Source organism: Cervus elaphus, chromosome 5 (assembly GCF_910594005.1).
Source record: "Cervus elaphus chromosome 5, mCerEla1.1, whole genome shotgun sequence".
Lineage (NCBI taxonomy): Eukaryota > Metazoa > Chordata > Mammalia > Artiodactyla > Cervidae > Cervus > Cervus elaphus.
Window position 1 is genome coordinate 118,005,638 of NC_057819.1, and position 19,290 is coordinate 118,024,927.

A 19,290-nucleotide genomic window follows, 5' to 3' on the forward strand; every position below is an offset into this window, starting at 1 on the left:
TGAGGAAACTGAGGCACAGAGAGGTCAAGTAACTTGCCCACGGCAACACAGTGAGACTGGGGCTGGACACCAGGTGTCTTGACTCTCAATCCACAGGGAGGGTGTTGACCTCAAGGGAGGGAGCACAATGATTGTGCGGGGGTATTAGGTGAAGGAAGGACAGCCCTCCAGGTGTGGAGGCCCTGCTACTGTCCCCAAGTAGGCTGGAATTTTGGAATCAGAGTGATACAGAGTCCCCAGGGATGTAAGAGGCAGAGATTCTCCCTGGAATAAGGCATCCATCTTTCCAGACACATTTATCCCTTCGCCTCTCGGGGCCTCGGCTTCCTTGTCCGGGACAGCCACACCTGCCCCACAGAGAGTGAAGTATCATCGTGGACGTAAAAGGACTTGGTAGATGGTTCAGGCACAATTTGCAGTGACCAGTAATTAGCTGGACAGGGATGAGGCCGGTGGGTGAGCCCTGAGTTCCTACAGCTGGGGAAGGAGTAAGGCAGGGAGGCAGGCTCACTACTGGGGGGCTTCTGTGAGCCCAGGGGAGGGGAGGGGTGCTCAGGGGGCAGGTGGGAGGGTGTGTGTGTCTCTGTGTGTCTGTATGTCTGTGTGTTGGGACACAGCTGTGCCATCCTTGTGATCCCGTGAGGATGGAGGTGGCTTTCTCAGGCAGAGCCTCCCTGCCCTCAGGGAGAGAGTTCACCTCTGTCCCGGGAACCTGGGCTCCTGCTCTCACCTGCCTCCTTTTCAGGTTCCTCCGAGAGCAGGGCAGCCCCGGACGTTGTAGGCAAGAAGGAGACGGGGCAGGAGGGCAGGGAGGCTGGGTTGGTGGGAGAAGGGCGTGTGTCTGGGTAAGACCGTACAGAGGAGGAAGGAGACTGGAGGCGGCAGGAAGTTGCAGTCCAGACTGCTCCTGGCACGGTCTAACGGAGTCCCTCGCCTTCTGTGCCCACAGGCCCTTCTCCTCCTGGGGCTGAACTCCATCTCCGCCTCCCTCCAGGACCAGCATTGCGAGAGCTTGTCCGTGGCCAGCAACGTCTCTGGTGAGCATGCCCATCTACCTCCTGCAAGGTTCCAGGTCCCCAGAGCCTCACCACCCATCTCCCCCCAGGGCTCCAACACCTGCACACGGCCCACGAGAGGGCAGGGATAGCGGGAGATTCTTCTCTGGGGCTCCAAGCAATCCATCATTTGTCCACCGAGAGCCGTGTTGAGGAGGATCCTGAAGCTGGATGTTGGAGTGGTGGGAAAGAGAGCTGTGATTAGGTGACAGAGGGGATTGGGGCAAGTGTGCCCAGGTGTTATCTTCTGGCTCTGGGCTGGAAAACAGAGGAAGACACCCCAGCCCTTGCTGCTGTGAGAATCAACAAAGCAGAAGGCTGAGCTGTGACTCAGGCGTCAGTGAGGAAGAGAGTCTGCTGTTCTGCTGCTAAAAATGCCCGGAGCAGAATATGTAGGGTGCTAACTATGGCTGTATGCTTGGATGGTATCACCGATTTAATGGACAAGAGTTTGAGCAAACTCAGGAGATGGTGAGGGACAGTGAAGTCTGTAGTCCATGGGGTCATGAAGAGTCAGACAAGTGACTGAACAACAGCTATGTGTGGGGCACCGTCTGAGGTGTTTGAGAACAGATCTTCCTTGACTCACGATGGGGTAACGTCCAAATAAACTCATCGTAAGTGGAAAATACCATAAGCCGAAAATGCATTGAATACACATAACCTAGGCATGGCTTAGACTCATCTATTTTGACATGCTTAGAATACTTATATTAGCTACAAATAGATAGCAAAACTATCTGACGCAAAGCCTTTTTTTTTTTTTAATTAAAGTATTATATGTCATTTACGGCATACTGAAAGTGAAAACCAAAATGGTTGTGTGGGTACAGAGTGGTTGTAAGTGCATTGATGATTGTTTCCTCTCATGATCGCATGACTATTTGGGGACTGTGGCTACTGCCACTGCCCAGCATCAGGAGAGAGGATTGTACCACATGACTAGCCTGGGAAAAGGTCAAACTTCAAAATTAGAAGTGTGGTTTGTGCTGAATGCATATTGCTTTCAAGCCATCGTAAAGTCAAAAAATCATTAAGTAGAACCATCGTAAGTCGAAACTATCTGTGTATTAACCCAGTTTTCACAATGACCTCCTGAGGCAGTTGCGGGTATATCCCTTTTACACATAAGGAAACTGAGGCCTGGAGCAGAACTAGTTAAGTGCTGAGCCAACTTGAGCCCAGGAAGCCTGGCTTCCACGTACATCCCTTAGCACCGTACTCTACCCCTCCTCAACAGAAAGGACTGTAAATATTACTAATACTTGTATAATTTCACCATTTACAAAGTGCTTTTGTATAATAATCCTATTTCATCTTCACAAGAGTTTAAGATGCAATACTTGGACCACCTGATGCAAAGAGCCAAATCCCTGGAAAAGACCCTGACACTGGGAAAAATTAAAGGCAAAAGAAGGGGATGGCAGAAAATGAGATCGTTAGATAGCATCACTGACTCAATGGACATGAGTTTGAGCAAACTCCGGGAGATAGTGGAGAACAGAGGAAACGCGTGCGGCAGTCCGTGGGGTTGCAAAGGGTCAGACATGACTTAGCAACTAAACAACAATTTATACTCATGAGGAAACTGGGATGGGAGAATTAGGTTTGGGGGCTCCGGGGCCACACCTTTTCTAATCTGGAGTGTGGTCCCTGAACCCTCATCCTGACCCCTTTAACTAGGGTCCTGGCGATGCTATTGCCCAGTGAAGATGGAGAGGGGTACCTGAGGGTCTTTGAGGGAATCTTCTTTGGTAATTCCTTTTTCTCTGCAGGTCTCTCTGTTTGATTTAATCCAACTCATTAACTGAGCACCTACTGTGTGCCAGGACCCATGTTCCCTGGCAGAACAAAGAGGGGCTGACAGTCTGGTCTGGGGGTCAAGTCCATAAACCCATGTGCTGTGAGGAGCACAAGAGGCATGCGGGTGGAGAAACGGCTGCTGTGTGCTACAGGGAAGCAGGGAGTTTCTGATTCTGGGCCTGCGGGGAGAGGAGGACTCCACAGTGCCGAGCAGCTGCCCCCAAGCCTACTGTTCCCTTCCTACTGGCGGGGGCTGGGCGGGGGGGCGGGTGGTAGGGGAAGAATGGGACCTGGAGCACTGTGTTCCCGTGCTCATAGTGGAGCTCAGTCTTGTTTTGTCTGCCCTAGGGGTCCCCGCTGGTAGCCCTTGACTTCAGGGATGAGCATGCCCTTGAGTTCCTTGAGCCTCACTCTGTAATTGAAGAGTAGGATGGCTGATAACTGCCTCAAGGATCCATTGCAATTAAATGCACTACATTTAATGGCAATATTTCATAAACTGTAGAGTGCCATACCACTACTGAGTATTATTTATTATTGTTGGTAAGAGCAGGCTTTTATTTATTTATTTTTTTTTTAGTTCTACCACTTTATTGCTACCAACCCATCTCCCTCCACCCTCGTGCATACATGCTCAGCCATGTAATCCCATGAACTGCAGCCCGCCAGGCTCCTCTGTCCATGGACTTTTCCAGGCAAGAATACTGGAGTGGGTTGCCATTTCCTTCTCCATAGAACAGGCTTTTTTTTTTTTTTTTTTTTTAGAACAGGCTTTTACAAGTGCTTACCTTGTAGCTGGAATGAGAGGCAGACACTGGCCATGAACTGCTCACTACAGTGGAGGCGGCAGGAAGGTTAGATCAGGGGTGGTGTGAATCTAGGAAGGCTTCCTGAAGGAGGAAGTTTCAAGGCGAGTCTCTGAGAGATTCTGAGCAGAGACTGGCAGAGAAGAGTCAATGTTCTGAGTCAAAGCTAGAGTTGACCGAGGACCAGCAGGTGGGTGTGGTGGAAGAAGAGGGGAAGGGTGAGACGGGAAGGGCAGGAAGCCTGGGGAGATACTGACAGCCCAGAACATCTGGCTGCAAAGTTGGCTAAGCTGGGCCCTGAGGAGTGGGAAAGTTCTGGAGCAAGAGTCTGGAGCTCTAGAGGAGAAAGCCTGGGAGGGAGGAGACCTACTCAGAGGCCTGGCCTGAGATGGAGCCTCTCCCTGTCCCAGGCCCCGTGCACTGATGGCGGGGTGGGGGTGTGGGCGGTGATGGGGGCAGGTCAGTCTCCATTAACTTAGCTTGTTGTGCTCCTGCACAGTGACATTCCTGAGCTCATGACGGTGTCATCAGTCCTCGGAGGCAGCGGGCCGTGATGAATGTCATCCATTCCCTGATGATTTGTACCCCGTGTCCCTGCCCCCAGCCCAGTCTGCCTGGCTTCAAGGCACGCAGTCCATCACTCTCCACAGCAGCCTCTGAAAACAGGCTATTTGTCTTCCAGCGCTAAGACCTACCCAGACCGATGGGCACTGGTAGAGACAGATGGTGAGGGTGGGGTGGAGGGACTGAGACAGATGGATGGGCGTCTGGCCTGGGGTGGCTGGCATTGAGCTGGGGCCCTTTGGGGGGCCTCTCACATGCCAGGAGCAGGGAGAAAGTGCGTCCCCAGGGTCAAGGCTCCATTATGTGGCAGACCACAGACTTGGAAACGTATAAAATAATGGTATGAATATGATGATGCCAGAAAGTAATAGAATTATTGACCAGTGAACATCAGAGACACATGGAAATCATATTGCTGACAAGGACCCAGGGTAATCACCTGTCTGAAGGTCATGAGTGATAATAATAAATAATGATAGCTAATATTTACTCGGGCTTCCCTGGCAGCTTAGTGGTAAAGAGCCCACCTGCCAATGCAGGAGACTTGGGTTCGATCCCTGCGTCAGGAAGATCCCCTAGAGAAGGAAATGGCAACCCACTCCAGTATTCTTGCTTGGAAAATCCCATGGACAGAGGAGCCTGGCAGGCTATAGTTCATGGGGTTCCAAAGAGTTGGACACGACTTTGCAACTAAACAAAACAACAACAAAGATGTACTTAGTGGCTGTTAAGTGTTAGACTCCATTCTAAGTGCTTTAATCTCACTCAGTCATCACAACAATATTGTTAGCATGTATTTTTATCATCATCTTACAGATAGGAACCTACAGCTCAGAGAGGTTAAGTAACTTGCCCAAGCACACACAGTTACTAAGCACTAGCCCTAAGATTTGAATCAAATGGGCCTGATTCTGGACATTTTCACCACTATATATATGGTCACCCAGAGAGGCATGGTATCCAGGGCCTGCTTGGTCAGTTATCTGGGGTGCAGAGTCACCCCTGCCGTGTCCCATACCTATACTGGGTTTACACACAGCCCCCAATCTTCCTTAGGCCCTGCTATGTTCCTGACACTGTACTAGGTGCCAGGAATGCAAAAACGAAGAGCCCACAGGATAGGAGGCTCCCACGCACATGTCCTGAGGAATCACACCCCATACAAAGGCATCTTTCTATTCTGCCCAGTCGAGGAGGTCACAGCCCAATGACAAGATGGCTGAGCAAAGAGCAAAAGACTCTATGCCCGGCTTCTCCCTGCCAGGTGACCCAGGCAGAGCCCTTGCCCATTCATCCTAGCAGCAGCTTCCCAGAAAGGGCAAGCATGTGTGTTTCAGAGGCTGCCCTTGGGCCACCTGCTGACCCCTCTGGGCGGCCTTGGCTGAGCTCCTCTCTTGGGCTTAAACCAAACAGGGGGCTGGGCTTCCCAGCCGCGCCTCCTGCCAAGTGCCCACCTAACCTGGCTCATTCAGAAGCCCCCGATGGGAGACTCGACATAACTAGAGACAGGAACCAGGTCCCAGTCTTCCTCGGAAGTTACCGACCATGGAAAGATCTGCTGAGCACATCCGGCTCCTGAACACAATGGAAAGGCAACTAAATAATCCATCTAGGGGAAGAACCCAGTGCCCAGTTGTGCCATAGCTTTAAATAGGCTGCCTTCAAAGGGTTCTTATCTATTCATTAAAGCAGTTCCCCGAGGACTCTGACTCAGCTGGTGGGATGCTGTTCCCCTCTCCTCTTCCCTCCACTCGCAGGATCTGGGGCAGGCTGACCACAGGCCCCCACCCCCGCCGTGTCTGCTCTGGGCATGTGTGGGGAAGGAGGAAGACGTAGGACCAGTTTCACGCACTACCTGGCTCCACTCCCCTGTCTCCAGAAAAAACTCTGAGGGATCTAGGTACCTCATGAGTGAGGAGGTGAGCCACCACGTGATAGGAATGTTAACACCTCAGCTACAGTGACCACACACCTGCCTCAGGGCCTTTGGACTTGCTGTTCCCTCTTCCTAGAACACTCCCTCCCCACTCCCCAGCTATGCACAAAGTTCCCTCTCTCACTTCTGTTGGGTCCCCGCTTAAATGTTAGCACCAAATTAAAATAGCTCTCAGTCTCTCTCTCTCTCTCTCTCTCTCTCTCTCTCTCTCTCTCTCTCTCTCTCTCTCTCTCTCTCTCTTTTTGCTGCTTGGCTTGTGGGAACTCTTGTGGGATCTCAGTTCCCTGACCAGAGACTGAACCCTGGACCCTGCAGTGAAAGTATTGAATCCTAACCACTCAACCACCAGGAAACTCCCCTCCTGTCAGTCTTTATCTGTTTATGTCTATTGTTGTTATTGTTGAGTCCCTAAGTCATGTCTGACTCTGTGAGACCCCAGGGACTACAGCCTGCCAGGCTCCTCTGTCCATGGCATTTCCCAGGCAAGAATACTGGAGTGGGTAGCCATCTCCTTCTCCAGGGAATCTTCCCGACCCAGGAATCGAACCCAGGTCTCCTGCATTGGCAGGCGGATTCTTTACCATTGAGCCACCAGAGAAGCCCCACTCTGCGTCTGTATGTACACATAATCCCACCCTCCAACCCCATAGACTGATGGAAGGGTATTTATTTTATTCATTACTGTATCCCAGCTCCTAGAACAGACACTGTATCCCCAGCTCCTACAGTGTTTTTTAGGTGGTCAGTAAAAACTTGTGAATAAAGAATAAAGTCTTTATTCCTCCCCATCCATTACCTTATGGACCCGGAGGGGCTCCATGGGATGGGTTGAAGTGGGGATGAGTTGGCTCCTAAAAGTAACTCAGGCTTCATGCTGCTGACTAGTAATTCTGCTTGGCTATTTGCAAGGCTGGTTTACTCTGGTCCAAATTGTTTCTCACCCCAGAACTATGATATTAAAGTGGGAAAATATCCCCCAGGAGTGCAGGAGAGATTGGGCATTTGTACCAGTGGGACCTGTGCTTCCTGAAGTCTCCATCGTGTCCAACTCTTTGGGGCCCCATGGACTGTAACCCTGCCAGGCTCCTCTGTCCATAGAATTCTTCATGCAAGAATACTGGAGTGAGTAGCCATTCCCTTCTCAGGGAATCTTCCTGACCCGGGGATTGAACCTGGGTCTCCTGCACTGCAAGCAGATTATTGTCTGAGCCACCAGCGAAGCCCAGTGGGACCTATAGGGGATGGATATTGTTCCAGTAATCACAGTCCAACAGCCCTGACCTTGAGGTCCTTATAGCCCCCATGCTGACTGACACCAGGACTTCCTTTCCTTCCTTCTCCCCTTCCCAACTAGAAGATCCAGGTCCTCCCCACCCCCACACCTCTGGAATTATTTTTCTCTTTACCTTGTTCTGCTGACTTTCTGTCTGCTTCTCTCTCAGTGTCTTGTCTCGTATTTCCTCTCTCACCTTCTCCTTCTCTACTTCTTCCCCCCTTCCCTCCCACCCCACGCGCTATTCTCAAAGTGATGAAGTGAATTGAATGGGTGGTATGAATTTCATCAGTGCCTTTCACATTGCCCTTCTCCAGGGGATCTTTCCAAACCCAGGGATCGAACCCAGGTCTCCCGCATTGCGGGAGGATTCTTTATCAGCTGAGCCACAAGGAAGCAGTATTTGACAAAGGTTTTTTCCCCCAGCCCCTCAAATCCTGCACACCCTTCCCCTTCAGAGGTTGCAGCCCTCTCCCGTCCCTCGATCTCTGGATCCCTAGCTCTCTTCCTTCCTTTCTCTTTTCGCTCTCTACCTCTCCCTTCTCCATCCGCTCCCTAAAATCAAGGGGCCAACCCGGGCTTTGAACTTTCTGGCCTGTATTTGGGAGTCAGAGCTGGTCGCCGCTCCTGATTGGCCCTGTGCTTCTAGCCACACCCCTGCTTGGCTCCGCCTTCCCCCAGGCCCCGCCCACCCAACCCTCACCCGCCCCCCGCCAACCCCACCCCCAACCCCCGCCCGGACCCCAGGCCAGCTAGCGGGGCCTTTTATTCCGGAGGTAGGGGCAACATCGTCTCCTGGCCCCTTGCATTTGGTTTCTCTTCTTCATTCTCGCTGCCTCTCTCCCTTTCTCCCCGTCTCGCACACAGACGTTCATTCCCTGCAGGATTTTCTGGGCTGTTAATATAAAGGTCACGTCTGCTGCAATGTTCCCCCCATGCCAGCTCCGTGCAGCCTTTTGTGAGCTTCGCAGGATGAGGGAGGGAGGGAGACAGCGGAGGAACCCAAGGCACACGGACGGGCGTAACCAAATGCTGTGGGAGCCAATTGCCCAGCCTGGGGACCGCTGTGGTGCAGTGGGAAGAGCCCTGGGCAGGCGTGAAAACCCACCTCTGCCTCTTAGTGTCTGTGTGACTAAGGATAAACAATCTGCTGGGCGTCAGTTTTCTTATGTGTAAAATGGGGAGAATGAGCACCCACGATGGCAGTTGGTGTGAGACCCGCATTAGGTGCTATGGAATCCTAATCTGTACGGAAAACTAGGGGCAAAAGGCTTCTCCCTTGGCCCCTCCCACTTGCATCTCCCCGACTAGCTGTAGGCGGGGTCAGGCCTCTGGGCATTGGCTGGGACCTGGTCCTAGAGACCAGGAGGGCCATCAGCTGAGCAGTGGGATTCTGCCTTGGCTCTGGGCTGGTCTTGGCTGTGGCTGGTGCCCAGTGGTGATCTAACCTGTGTTGAAGGGGTGCTGGGGGACTGTCCAGGGCCGGAGAGAGAGAGAGGGCGGGGAGAAAAAGCAGGTGCTACACTGAGAGTGTGCCTTAGGCAAGTCCCAGGTGCCACACGTGACATTCCATTTAATGCTCCTAGAGCCTAAACTGTGAATGTGTGAGTGAATGAACCATCTATTGAGGAAGGTTATTAAGTCAGATATAGGTATATGTAGATATATGAAAAGTCAAAGTGTTAGTCGCTCAATGATGTCAGACTTTTTGCAACCCCATGGACTGTAGCCCACCAGGCTCTTCTGTCCATGAAATTCTCCAGGCAAGAACACTGGAGTGGGTAGTCATTCCTTTCTCAGGGAGATCTTTCAAACCCAGGGGTTGAATCCAGGTCTTCTGTGTTGCAGGCAGATTCTTTACCGTCTGAGCCATCAGGGAAGCCCTTGTAGATATACAGGTAGATGTGAAGCACTCGGCAGGTGCCTGGAACTCACTTAGCTCTCAGTAAATACTGCTTCTTTCCCTACTGCCTCCTCGATTGTCCCATCCCCCATATTGGCACGCAGTGTGGTATAATAGAAAGAGTACTCGATTTAGAGTCCAAAATACCTGGTGATGAGGCTTGGTTCTTTCATTCATTGGCTCGTGACCTTGGGCAAGTCACTTAACTTCCCTGGGCCTCAGTTTTCTCATCTGTAAAAAGGGAATAACAAATCTGTAAATTTTTAGACAGGGGGGGATAATGACATTGCAGGGTGGGTGAGGAGCAAACAAAATACATGAAGAAGGGCTTTGAAAAAAACAGAGCACGGTCCATAATGTTGTCCCTGCCTCCCCACAGCCACACACCTGTGGCTTCTCCCCTTCTCTGGGCTCAGCTCTATCCGCAGGGCCCGAGGCAGGTTAAAATCTCAACCTGCTCTCCTCAGTCCCCTACCCCCAGCACCTCTCTGTGATGCCACTCATGGAGGCGCCATGGTGGCACAGCGCCAGGGCTTGACCCACCTCCACCGCCTGGCTAGCCGTCTCCTTGTGTCCATGAAGCCCCAATTCCGCTTTCTTTCTCTTTCAGTTAAAACACTTGGCCTCGAGGCCTCTGTCCCTTGAGTCTGGACTTGCCCACACACCCTATGAATAGCTTTGATTAGAAAGAAAAACCAGCATTTGGTACAAGAGTTGCCCAGCACTGTGTTGCATTCAGCAGGGAATAGACGCCAGTCTAACCAGTGCTGTTTCCTGAGAGCCTGGGCACGGGCGTGGCTGGGGAGGGGATGGCAGGCGGGCCCCTCTAGGGCTCAGCAGCTGCTGGTGCAGTGCAGTGCAGGCACTGATAATGCTGCCCCTTCACTGGTTCGTGTTTCCCCCTGGCTTGTCTGTACATTCTAAGGCCAGTCTTGAGTTACTAACCCCACTCCCATCGTGATGGACACACTGGGCTTCCATAGGACTGGTGTGCCAGCCTTGAGAGGAGAGGGGCCTGGAAAGGGGGAGAAGGAAGCGGCAGCATCAGGAGGGGGGCCAGGACTGTCCTCAGCCCAGCCCCCACCTGCTGGAGACCAAAAGCCCCCTGCCCTCCAGAAGAGTTACTATGACTTCAACTCTGCTCCAGTGTGCGCGTGCGTGCACACACACACACACGACTCCAAAAGCTCTTAATTCTTAATTAAGGGCAAACATTTGGAAGGGGATTTTGACATCCTCTTTCTGGTCCAGTTGTTTACATCCTTTTTTGAGTCAGACTCCCTTTGAGAATCTAATGAAAGCCATGGTCCTTTTCCCAATTAAAATGCATGTATAGAACAAATTTTTCATTAAATTTCAAAGTCTGTAAGAACCTGTAAAATTTCCAGTGGACTGAGATTAAGAATTTCTGATCAGATCCAACTACCTCATTATTGATAGAGACACTAAGGCCCAGAGGCTGCAAGTGACTTGCCTACACTCACACAGCAAATGAGTAGCAGAGCCCCATCTGAAGCCTGGGTTCTGGATTACTAGTTCAGTAATTCCCCACATAGTGTCTCTCTCCCTTTTTTCTTCATGATCCCTCTCAGCCAGCCCTTTCCTAGGTCCTTTTCTAGCACAGATTAGAGCACAGATGTTCAGTGATTGTGGTTATCAGGTGAGCTGGAAGGTGGGCCAACGTCTTTTAACTGATTCCTACAGGTTCAGAGCAGATGTGGTTTGGTTCTAGAGGTGTGTGAGGGGACTGAATCAGGGATTGGCTGGGTTTCTTCCAGGCTGTGAATTCTAGGCGCTCCGGTCTACACCAAATGCAGGGCCAAGAGAAGTGTCCTCAGACTACAGAGCAGGGGACCTGGAGCATGTCCAGCCTTCCTCTAAATGCCAGCCAGGACCTCAGCTTTAACACCACCCCAGTGTCTCTGTGCCTCCTCTGCTCTGGAACCCACATTGGCTCCCTAGCGCCATAGCATCAAATTCAGATTCCTTCCCTTGGTATCTCCTCTGCAGAAAAAGAGCTCATCTCTGCATTGGGGTCTTTGCTGTCCTGTCCTTAGTTGGTGTGTGAATGTGGACCAGTTGGGGGGACACTGGAGTGGGGATGTTGCTTTGTCTCACCAGCTGTCTCTGCCTCCAGGACTGCAGTGCAATGCTTCCGTGGACCTTATTGGTACCTGCTGGCCTCAGAGTCCTGCAGGGCAGCTGGTGGTTCGACCCTGTCCCGCTTATTTCTACGGCGTCCGCTACAACACCACAAGTAAGGAAGCCTGAGAAAGGTAGACCATCTCCTGGGAGGTGGGACAGGATGCAGAGAACTGGGGGCTTGTTGGAGGTGGGGAAAATAATACTGACAGTGACAATAATAATACCGATACCATTCATGGGTACAGCTGCCATTGACCAAAGGCCAGCTCTGTGCTCTCCCGGGCACTCTGCTATTTACTGCTGACACTCAGCAATACCCTGGAAGATGCTACATGTAACTATGTTATATAATTAAGGCCTCCGAGGTTCAGAGAGGTCAGGGAAGTTGCCCAAGATCACCAGCTGATAACAGGTGAAGCTAGAATTTGCCTCCAGTTCTGTCTGACACTTTCTTCTGCAGTTGACCTACTGGGTTAATGTTGGCATGAGCCGTGAGGTAGGGCAGTGGTCATCAGAGTAGCCCCAACTTTGCTCAGAGAAGTTCCCAGGCCTACCCAGGGTCCTCCAGCCATGAGGTAGGGGACTCAGGGTTTTAGATCCACAGGCAGGGGTCTTGTCCTTGCAGGTAGGCCCACAAGTGGGGTGGGGACAGAGGAGAACTGACCCGGGCAGGGCTTGTTCAGATACTTGATCCTCACATAAACACCCTGCTCCCCTTGGGCCCTGAGCCTCCCCCTCCAGGCTTTGCAGCTTCTTGCTATGCCACCTGTCACCCTCAGAATTAATTTGCTCTCCCCTGTCAATGACTCACAGCCCCTGCTTATCAAGAGAGCAACAGCTGCAGGCCAGGGGCCCTGACCTGTCTGAGGGAGAGGGGGGCTCCCTGGGTGAGCCTTTGGGGTCTGGTGGGCCTGAGCTCAGAGTCCGAAGAGGGGACAGAAGGTGACCTCAGACACCAGATAATTGTGTGAACTTTAGCACATTTTTTCCCCTCTTTTATGGTCCTCTGGCCTCTCATCTGAGGATGGAGAGGGCTGGACAACACGGCTTCTTAAGACTTTGTCCAGCTCAAAACTCTCAGTTTCCTTCTCCTGCCCCTCCCCTCTTTTACCAGCTGGTTGAAGGGGACTAGGGTTGGGGGCCACAGTCAAGGAGGGGTGGGCAGGGCCCTGGGGAGGTGTTGGGACTGGGCAGGAGGCTGGAACAGCCAGACCATGCCGCCTTGTGTGTCTGCAACCCCAGCCTGGACCCAGGAGGAGAAGAGAGCCTGGAGGAGGTGTGAGGGGAATGTAAGTAGGAGGAAGGACAGAAGGACCTGAAGAAAAGTATTGGGTGCTCATCCTGTCAACCTCCAACTTAGTTGGACCCCTGTTACCATTCGGAAATGGAGGCAGTGAGGCTGAAATCGCCCAAGGTCGCAAAGCTCAGAGGTGGCACTGGAGATGGGAAAGCAGGGTCCTCCTGCTCCTCCACTCACCCGGCCAGGTGCCCGGCCGGGAGCTCCCTGGAGGGAGGCAGCATTAGGGCTGGTGTATGTTGGGGGGTGGGGGGCTACTTCCAGAAAGAGCCCTGCATCCCCGCTCATGACAGCTCCAGGTCCTGTCAGCTCCACCTCCAAAGTGATTCTCACATCTGAGCCTCCCTGCCTTCCATCCCCAACCACTGCCCTGGTTCAAGGTACCTCACTCTCCAGTCCTAGTTCCTAATCTGAGCCTGTCACACCCTTGCTCAGAGTCAGCCTTTCTGTGGTTCCCCGTTGCCCCCAAGGTCAAGTCCATTCTCTGGGGCTACTGCACGACCTACCTTTGTAGCCAGCCCTGGCCACTCCCCATGAACTGCCCCCACTCTTGTCCCCAAGGACAACTCGATACCCTCCCCGAATCCACCTTTGGTGCCTAGACACATGCTACTGGATTTGTCAGCCCTGCCGTTGAGTGGAAGCCTGGAGTCCTGGGTTCTAGTCCCAACTCCACCCACAACTGGTTAAGGAGCCCTCTGCAACTGGCCCTGCCCGGGGCCTCAGTTTCTCCACCTGCAGGATGGGTGGGAGTTCTGGGTGAAGTGTTCTCTCCTTTGCTCTTCCGTCTGTGCTCCCAGGAGAAGAGCGGGAGGAGGTGACGGTCCCTTGAGGTGGGGGCAGGGCTAGGAGACTCCCCTTTCCAGGTGCCTCCTCTGTCACAATGATGAGAAACGCCGCGTAATCAGGGGCGACTGGGAACCCAGATTAGTACCTAATCATTAGGCACCAATTAATTTGTTTACTGAGGAGGTGCTGCCAGGACGTCTAGGCCTTCTCCCGAATGCCCTCCTTCCCGCTGCATCTGATCTTCAAAGGGATGGGAAATATTTCCAAAAATATCAATTTTCCCATGATTCTCCAGGAGGACTGCTCAGCTCAGCAATTAAAGACAAGGAGGTCGCATCCTCCCTGGAAACTTCATGCTGCCTGTTGGGCCTGTTTTCTTGCAGGATCACCTCACTTCCCACCAGAGCCTGCTCCCTCCGGATGATCCGGCCTGGGAGGGACTCCAGGCTCCTGCACCACCTGCAGGATTCAAAAGGGGGGGCTTGAGGCAAGGGGGTGCCTCCTGGACCTATTCCTCCTTTGATAGTGACAAGTGACATATTCTGAATCTTATGTAAGGTTGTATAAATATAGCTCCAAGACAATAATAATAAAACTAACAGCTCACACCACATGCCAAGTAGAGCTCCACATACCCTGTATGTGTCAACTAAAAATGCCCCTCAACTACTGAGCAGGAACTCTTGTTAAGATCATTCCTATCTTGCAGATAAGGAAGCGGAGAGGCTGAAGGACTCGACTGAGGTCACAGAGCTAGTAAAGGGTGCTGCCAGGAGTTTGAACCCAGGCTATCTGGGTGCTGTGCTAAATCGCCACAGTCATGCCCAACTCTGTGCAATCCTATGGACTGTAGCCCAGCAGGCTCCTCTGTCCATGGGATTTCCCAGGCAAGAACACTGGAGTGGGTTGCCATGCCCTCCTCCAGAGGATCTTCCTGACCCCAGTATTGAACTCACATGTCTTACATCTCCTGCATTGGCAGGTGGGTTCTTTACCACTAGCACCACCTGGGAAGCCCTTTCTGGGTGACTAGCTCTTAACACTATAGTGTGCTGCCTCCCTTAAGGCAACGCCCCCTCCCCTTCCCTCATGCTCCTTCCCACCAGATTCTCTGGCACCAAGTCCCTTTATTTGCAGACATCTGGGAACAGCCTCTGGTCCCAGGCACCTCCCATCCACCACAGACACATAGGATTCCCCAGCTTCCTTGCCTCCCCCCAAACCTCCCTGAAACCCCAGCCATGGAGCCCTCAGCCCTCTGCTAGCTTCTCTCTCATTTAGCAATTAGGAGAGAATGAGCAGCATTTTCAACTCTGCCCAAGGGCTCAGCTCTGCCGGGACTTGGGTCCAATGGCAGGGAAGCTGAGCAGAGCTTTAAAAATCCATTTAGCCTCATTTCCCCGCTGGTGCTGTAGACGAGCAGCCTCTGAGCAGAAGGGCCGAGGAGCGGGGTTTAGAGAGGAGGGAGAGCCAGGCGAAGGTTCCCGCTCCCAGGCAAGCAGCAGCAAACCCCAGCCCCACCCCCCAAACACACCCCCCATTCTCTCTTGCCTGGTGCTGCCCGCAGAGGCACATCAGGGCTGGAAGGCACCCTGGGGATCGGCTGATGTAGCCCTCCCTCTTGCACATGAGGAGAGGGTCCCGGGAGGCCACCTGACTGATGTCACTCATGCAGCAGGGGCCCCCATCTGCCTCCTATGGGGTCCTCTGCCCCTGCAGGGCTCCAGGCTTGGGGCCTGGGATCCCAGCAGCTTCCCCCACCCTCCGCCAGCCCTGCTGGGGTGGAGATGTGACATGCAGGTCAGTGTGAGCCATGGAGAGGCCTCCAGAGGGGAGGCGCTCTGGTGGAAATGGCTCATGGCTCTTCCAGCCAGCGCTGCCTGGAGTCAGGGCCAGAATTCACTCAAGAAAATATATTTAGAGCCACCAATGCCTAAGAGGGGTCCAGAGTGGGGCAGAGTGACCTCTGCAGGCAAAGGAGAAAAAGGTCAAGATGTGAATGTCCCTTGGACCCCTCCCACCTGGGCTTCAGGGCCTCCGTGTCCCCAGAGAGCGGGCAGGAAGGAGAGTGTCCCAGAGCCCTTTAGCCAGCCTCGGTTTAGACCTCAGGCAATTCCCCATGTCCTTCGGAAGTGACCCATTCTGGCTTCCAGGCTGGCGGTAGCCTGGACCTTTTGCCTCTCCCCGGGCCACTCTCCTGTCTTCTTTCCCAAGTGCCAGGCTGGGAGCCAGTTCGAGCAGATCTTAATAATAAAATACTTGCTATGTGCGACCCATTCCCATGACATCCCCCAGCACATCCCTCATCTCCGGCCACCTGTCATTTTCTCTCCACCATGCAATGCTCCCACCATGCGACTCTCCAACATAAGGCCTGCTATAGGGGAATGCGTCCTGGAGACCTTCCCTATCCCTGCCCCGTGAGCCCCACGCCCTGTAAAAGCCTGCCATGTGAGGACCCCCCGGGGGTACCTTACCATGGTGAGTCCTGCCCCACGGAGCCTGTCAGCACACCGTGCCACGCGAGCCATCACCACACCCCTCCGCATCACACCCGGCCTCATGAGCGAGAACTGAGTTATCAGGACTCACCCTTCAGCTTTGCTGCCACGTGAGCCCCCAAAATGGGAGACTTCTCAGAAGGGCACCCACCGTGTAATCTGCCTCACACTGGGGCCTGCGAGGAGACAGCCCAGTGAGCCAGTCAGGCCTCTGCCCCTGGGCCGGTCCCATGGGCGTGATCGTGCCAGCGTGGGTGGGCACAGCCGTGGCCCCATGAGCAGGCTTTGGGGTCGCCACTGTACCTCTGTTGGGGGCCAGTGGCAGAAAGAGGCAGGAGGATGGAAATAATAAGAAAGCCCCCTCCCCAGCGTCACCCTAGGGCCCCCCAGCAAGCTGGCTCCTGGGCTGCCCCAAATGGATGGGTAGATGGACATACAAACGGCAGGTAGATGATGCTCGGGTTACTCCTCTTTGGGAGAGGAGCCTGGGGTCATTCTGACTCGCTCTTCTTTTTCCAGACAACGGCTACCGGGAGTGCCTGGCCAATGGCACATGGGCCGCCCGCGTGAACTACTCTGAGTGCCAAGAGATCCTCAGCGAGGAGGTGAGGCTCCAAGCCAGCTGCCCACTGAGGCCTGGGCCTGGGGCCCCCACACCGCCCTGTGCCTGCTACTGGCCCATCAGGGTGGGGAGCTAGAGGCTGGTGTCTGTGCCCTGCGGAGAGAAGCCGACTGGGGAGCCAGATCTAGGCCAGCCGTGAGCGGGCATGCCCGAGGGAGGGTGAGCCGAGAGGGCAGCGGGTGGGGTCTGACAGCAGTGGGTTGAGTCTCTGTTCCTTCCTTCCTCACTGGAGCCGGTTCTCATTCATGTTCTCCCCCACCCACCTGAGTGATACATCCAGGTCGGGCCAGGGTCCTGCCTCAGGATCCAGGATGGGGGTGGGGGGAGCCATGGAGTTGGAAAAAGCCCTTGAGAGCCTTTTCAATATTTAAATGTTTTTGAGAAAGATGCTGCTCACACTTAATACAAAATTCAAAAGATACAAATGGGAAAACAGAAAAGTCTCCCTCCCAGCCGTGGCCCAGTCACTGGGTTCCCTCTACCCCACCCAGCGGTAACCATTTTGCCAGTTTCTTAAGTATTCTTTCAGAGGCAGTCTCTTCACAGACATGCAATTATGTATATTTATTCTTTTTTTGTGCGTTTTCCACCCAAACGTTGTCGATTATACATGTTCGACACCTTGCTTTTTTCACATAATCATCCATCTTGGTGATTGTTCCGTATGAAGTGCCTAAAGAGCGTCTTCATTCTTTTTTTCACATTTGCATAATATCACACTGTACAGATGTACAGATAGCTTATTTAACCCATCTTTGTTCTCAGTCAAACAGCAGTTCTGCAGACAAACAGCGCTGCAATGAATAATCTTTCAAGGGTGACGTTTGGCAGACACACGGGTACGTCTGTTGTCCTGGTGTTGCTGCTACCTCTGAGCCCTGACCCCCTCACCTGCATCTTCATCCTTCAGTGGATGCTGAGGAAGGTAGGGGGTCATGGAGCTGGAAGAAGAAGTGAGCAAAGGGCAGATGGAAGATGCCCCAAGTTGTCCAAAGATCCCAGGCTACTGGTGTGGAAGAGAGGGGCTGGTCTAGGCAGTTCGGAGAATTCCAGTGCCTAAATGATCTAAATTGAAAGAGACCTTGTGGACCCTCCATCTTTTTTTAATAACTTTTAAAAATTTATTTATTTTTGGCCGCTCTGGATCTTCGTTGCTTAGCAGGCTTTTTTTCTAGTTGCGGTGTGCTGGGGCTACTTTTTTCTTGCAGAGCGCAGGCTCTAGGGCGCACAGGCTTCAGTAGCTGTGGTACACGGGCTCAGTACCAGGCTGCATGCAGCTCCACGGTACTCCATGCAGTACCACCCCGCGCTTTAATTGTCCTGCGGGCTTCCCTGCTGGCTCTGCGGTAGAGAACCCACCTGCAGCGCAGGAGCCTCAGGAGACTTGGGTTCGATCCCTGGGTCGGGAAGATCCCCTGGAGGAGGGCATGGCAACCCACCATAGTATTCTTGCCTGGGAAATCCCATGGACAGAGGAGCCTGGTGGGCTACAGTCCATGGGATCACAAAGAGTCAGACATGACTGAAGCGACTTGACACACACACACACACACACACACACACACACACACACACACACACACACACACACACACACACACACACACACACACACACACACACACACTGGGTCTGCTAACCAAGTGTCTCCAATCAGAGGTCAGGTCACCAGCCTCCTGCCTGAGGACAGGCAACCTTCTCCCACCCAAGAGGAGCTGGCGTCTGTCCCCTTCTTGGAGTCTGCAAAGCTGGAGACGCCACCGCTGCTTTCAGCCTCCCCCTCTGCCGCCTGCATGGGAGCTTCCTGAATGTCAGAGGACATTCAGTTCAATTCAGTTCAGTTCAGTCGCTCAGTCGTGTCCGACTCTTTGCGACCCCGTGACTTGCAGCACGCCAGGCCTCCCTGTCCGTCACCAACTCCCGGAGTTTACCCAAACTCATGTCCATCGAGTTGGTGATGCCATCCAGCCATCTCATCCTCTGTCATCCCCTTCTCCTCCTGCCCCTAATCCCTCCCAGCATCAGGGTCTTTTCCAACAAGTCAACTCTTCACATGAGGTCGCCAAAGTATTGGAGTTTCAGCTTCAGCATCAGTCCAATGAACACCCACGGTCCCCCAAATCTCTCCTCTTATTTAAGCCCCTTCCTTCTAGTTGGCTGATGGGGGACCCCCAGCAACTCCCTTGTTCCCAGCACCCTTCAAAGACTCAGGGGCAGAGGTCAGCTGCCCTCAGCCTTTCCTTCTCTCCATCCTGCAGCCCCCATCCCTTCTGCCAGGACTCAGCCTCTGGCTCTCTCCACCAGTGGGTTCAGGGAGACGGAGAATTAGGGAGCGCCAGCTTCTCATCACGCCCCTCTTTGGCAGTATAAGGGGAACAGCAGGAGGCTGTTGGCGGCAGGAGCTTTGAGATTTGGATTCTGGTTTGAATACCTGTGCTGCGTGACCCTGGGCAGGTAACTCAGCCTCACTAAGTCTCAGCTTCCTGGTGTGAAAGGCGGGAGAACTCTCCTGTACCATCTCTGCCTCCTAGGGGAGGGAGGCTGGTGTCCACCTGAGCCTTGGCCTGTAGAGGGCGCTCCATCCATCCGCCACCCG

The 19,290-nt window shown here is 53.3% G+C and overlaps 1 protein-coding gene across 3 annotated transcripts in view; it reads left to right on the plus strand.

The window, feature by feature from the left end:
* CRHR1 (corticotropin releasing hormone receptor 1) overlaps nt 1–19,290 on the plus strand; it is a 54,070-nt gene that overhangs the window by 23,776 nt on the left and 11,004 nt on the right. For all 3 annotated transcript variants that reach the window (XM_043904916.1, XM_043904915.1, XM_043904918.1), the window contains exons 2-4: nt 950–1,037; nt 11,478–11,597; nt 16,592–16,677. In XM_043904916.1, the coding sequence (XP_043760851.1) occupies nt 950–1,037; nt 11,478–11,597; nt 16,592–16,677 (294 nt within the window). The remainder of the gene's footprint in view (nt 1–949; nt 1,038–11,477; nt 11,598–16,591; nt 16,678–19,290) is intronic.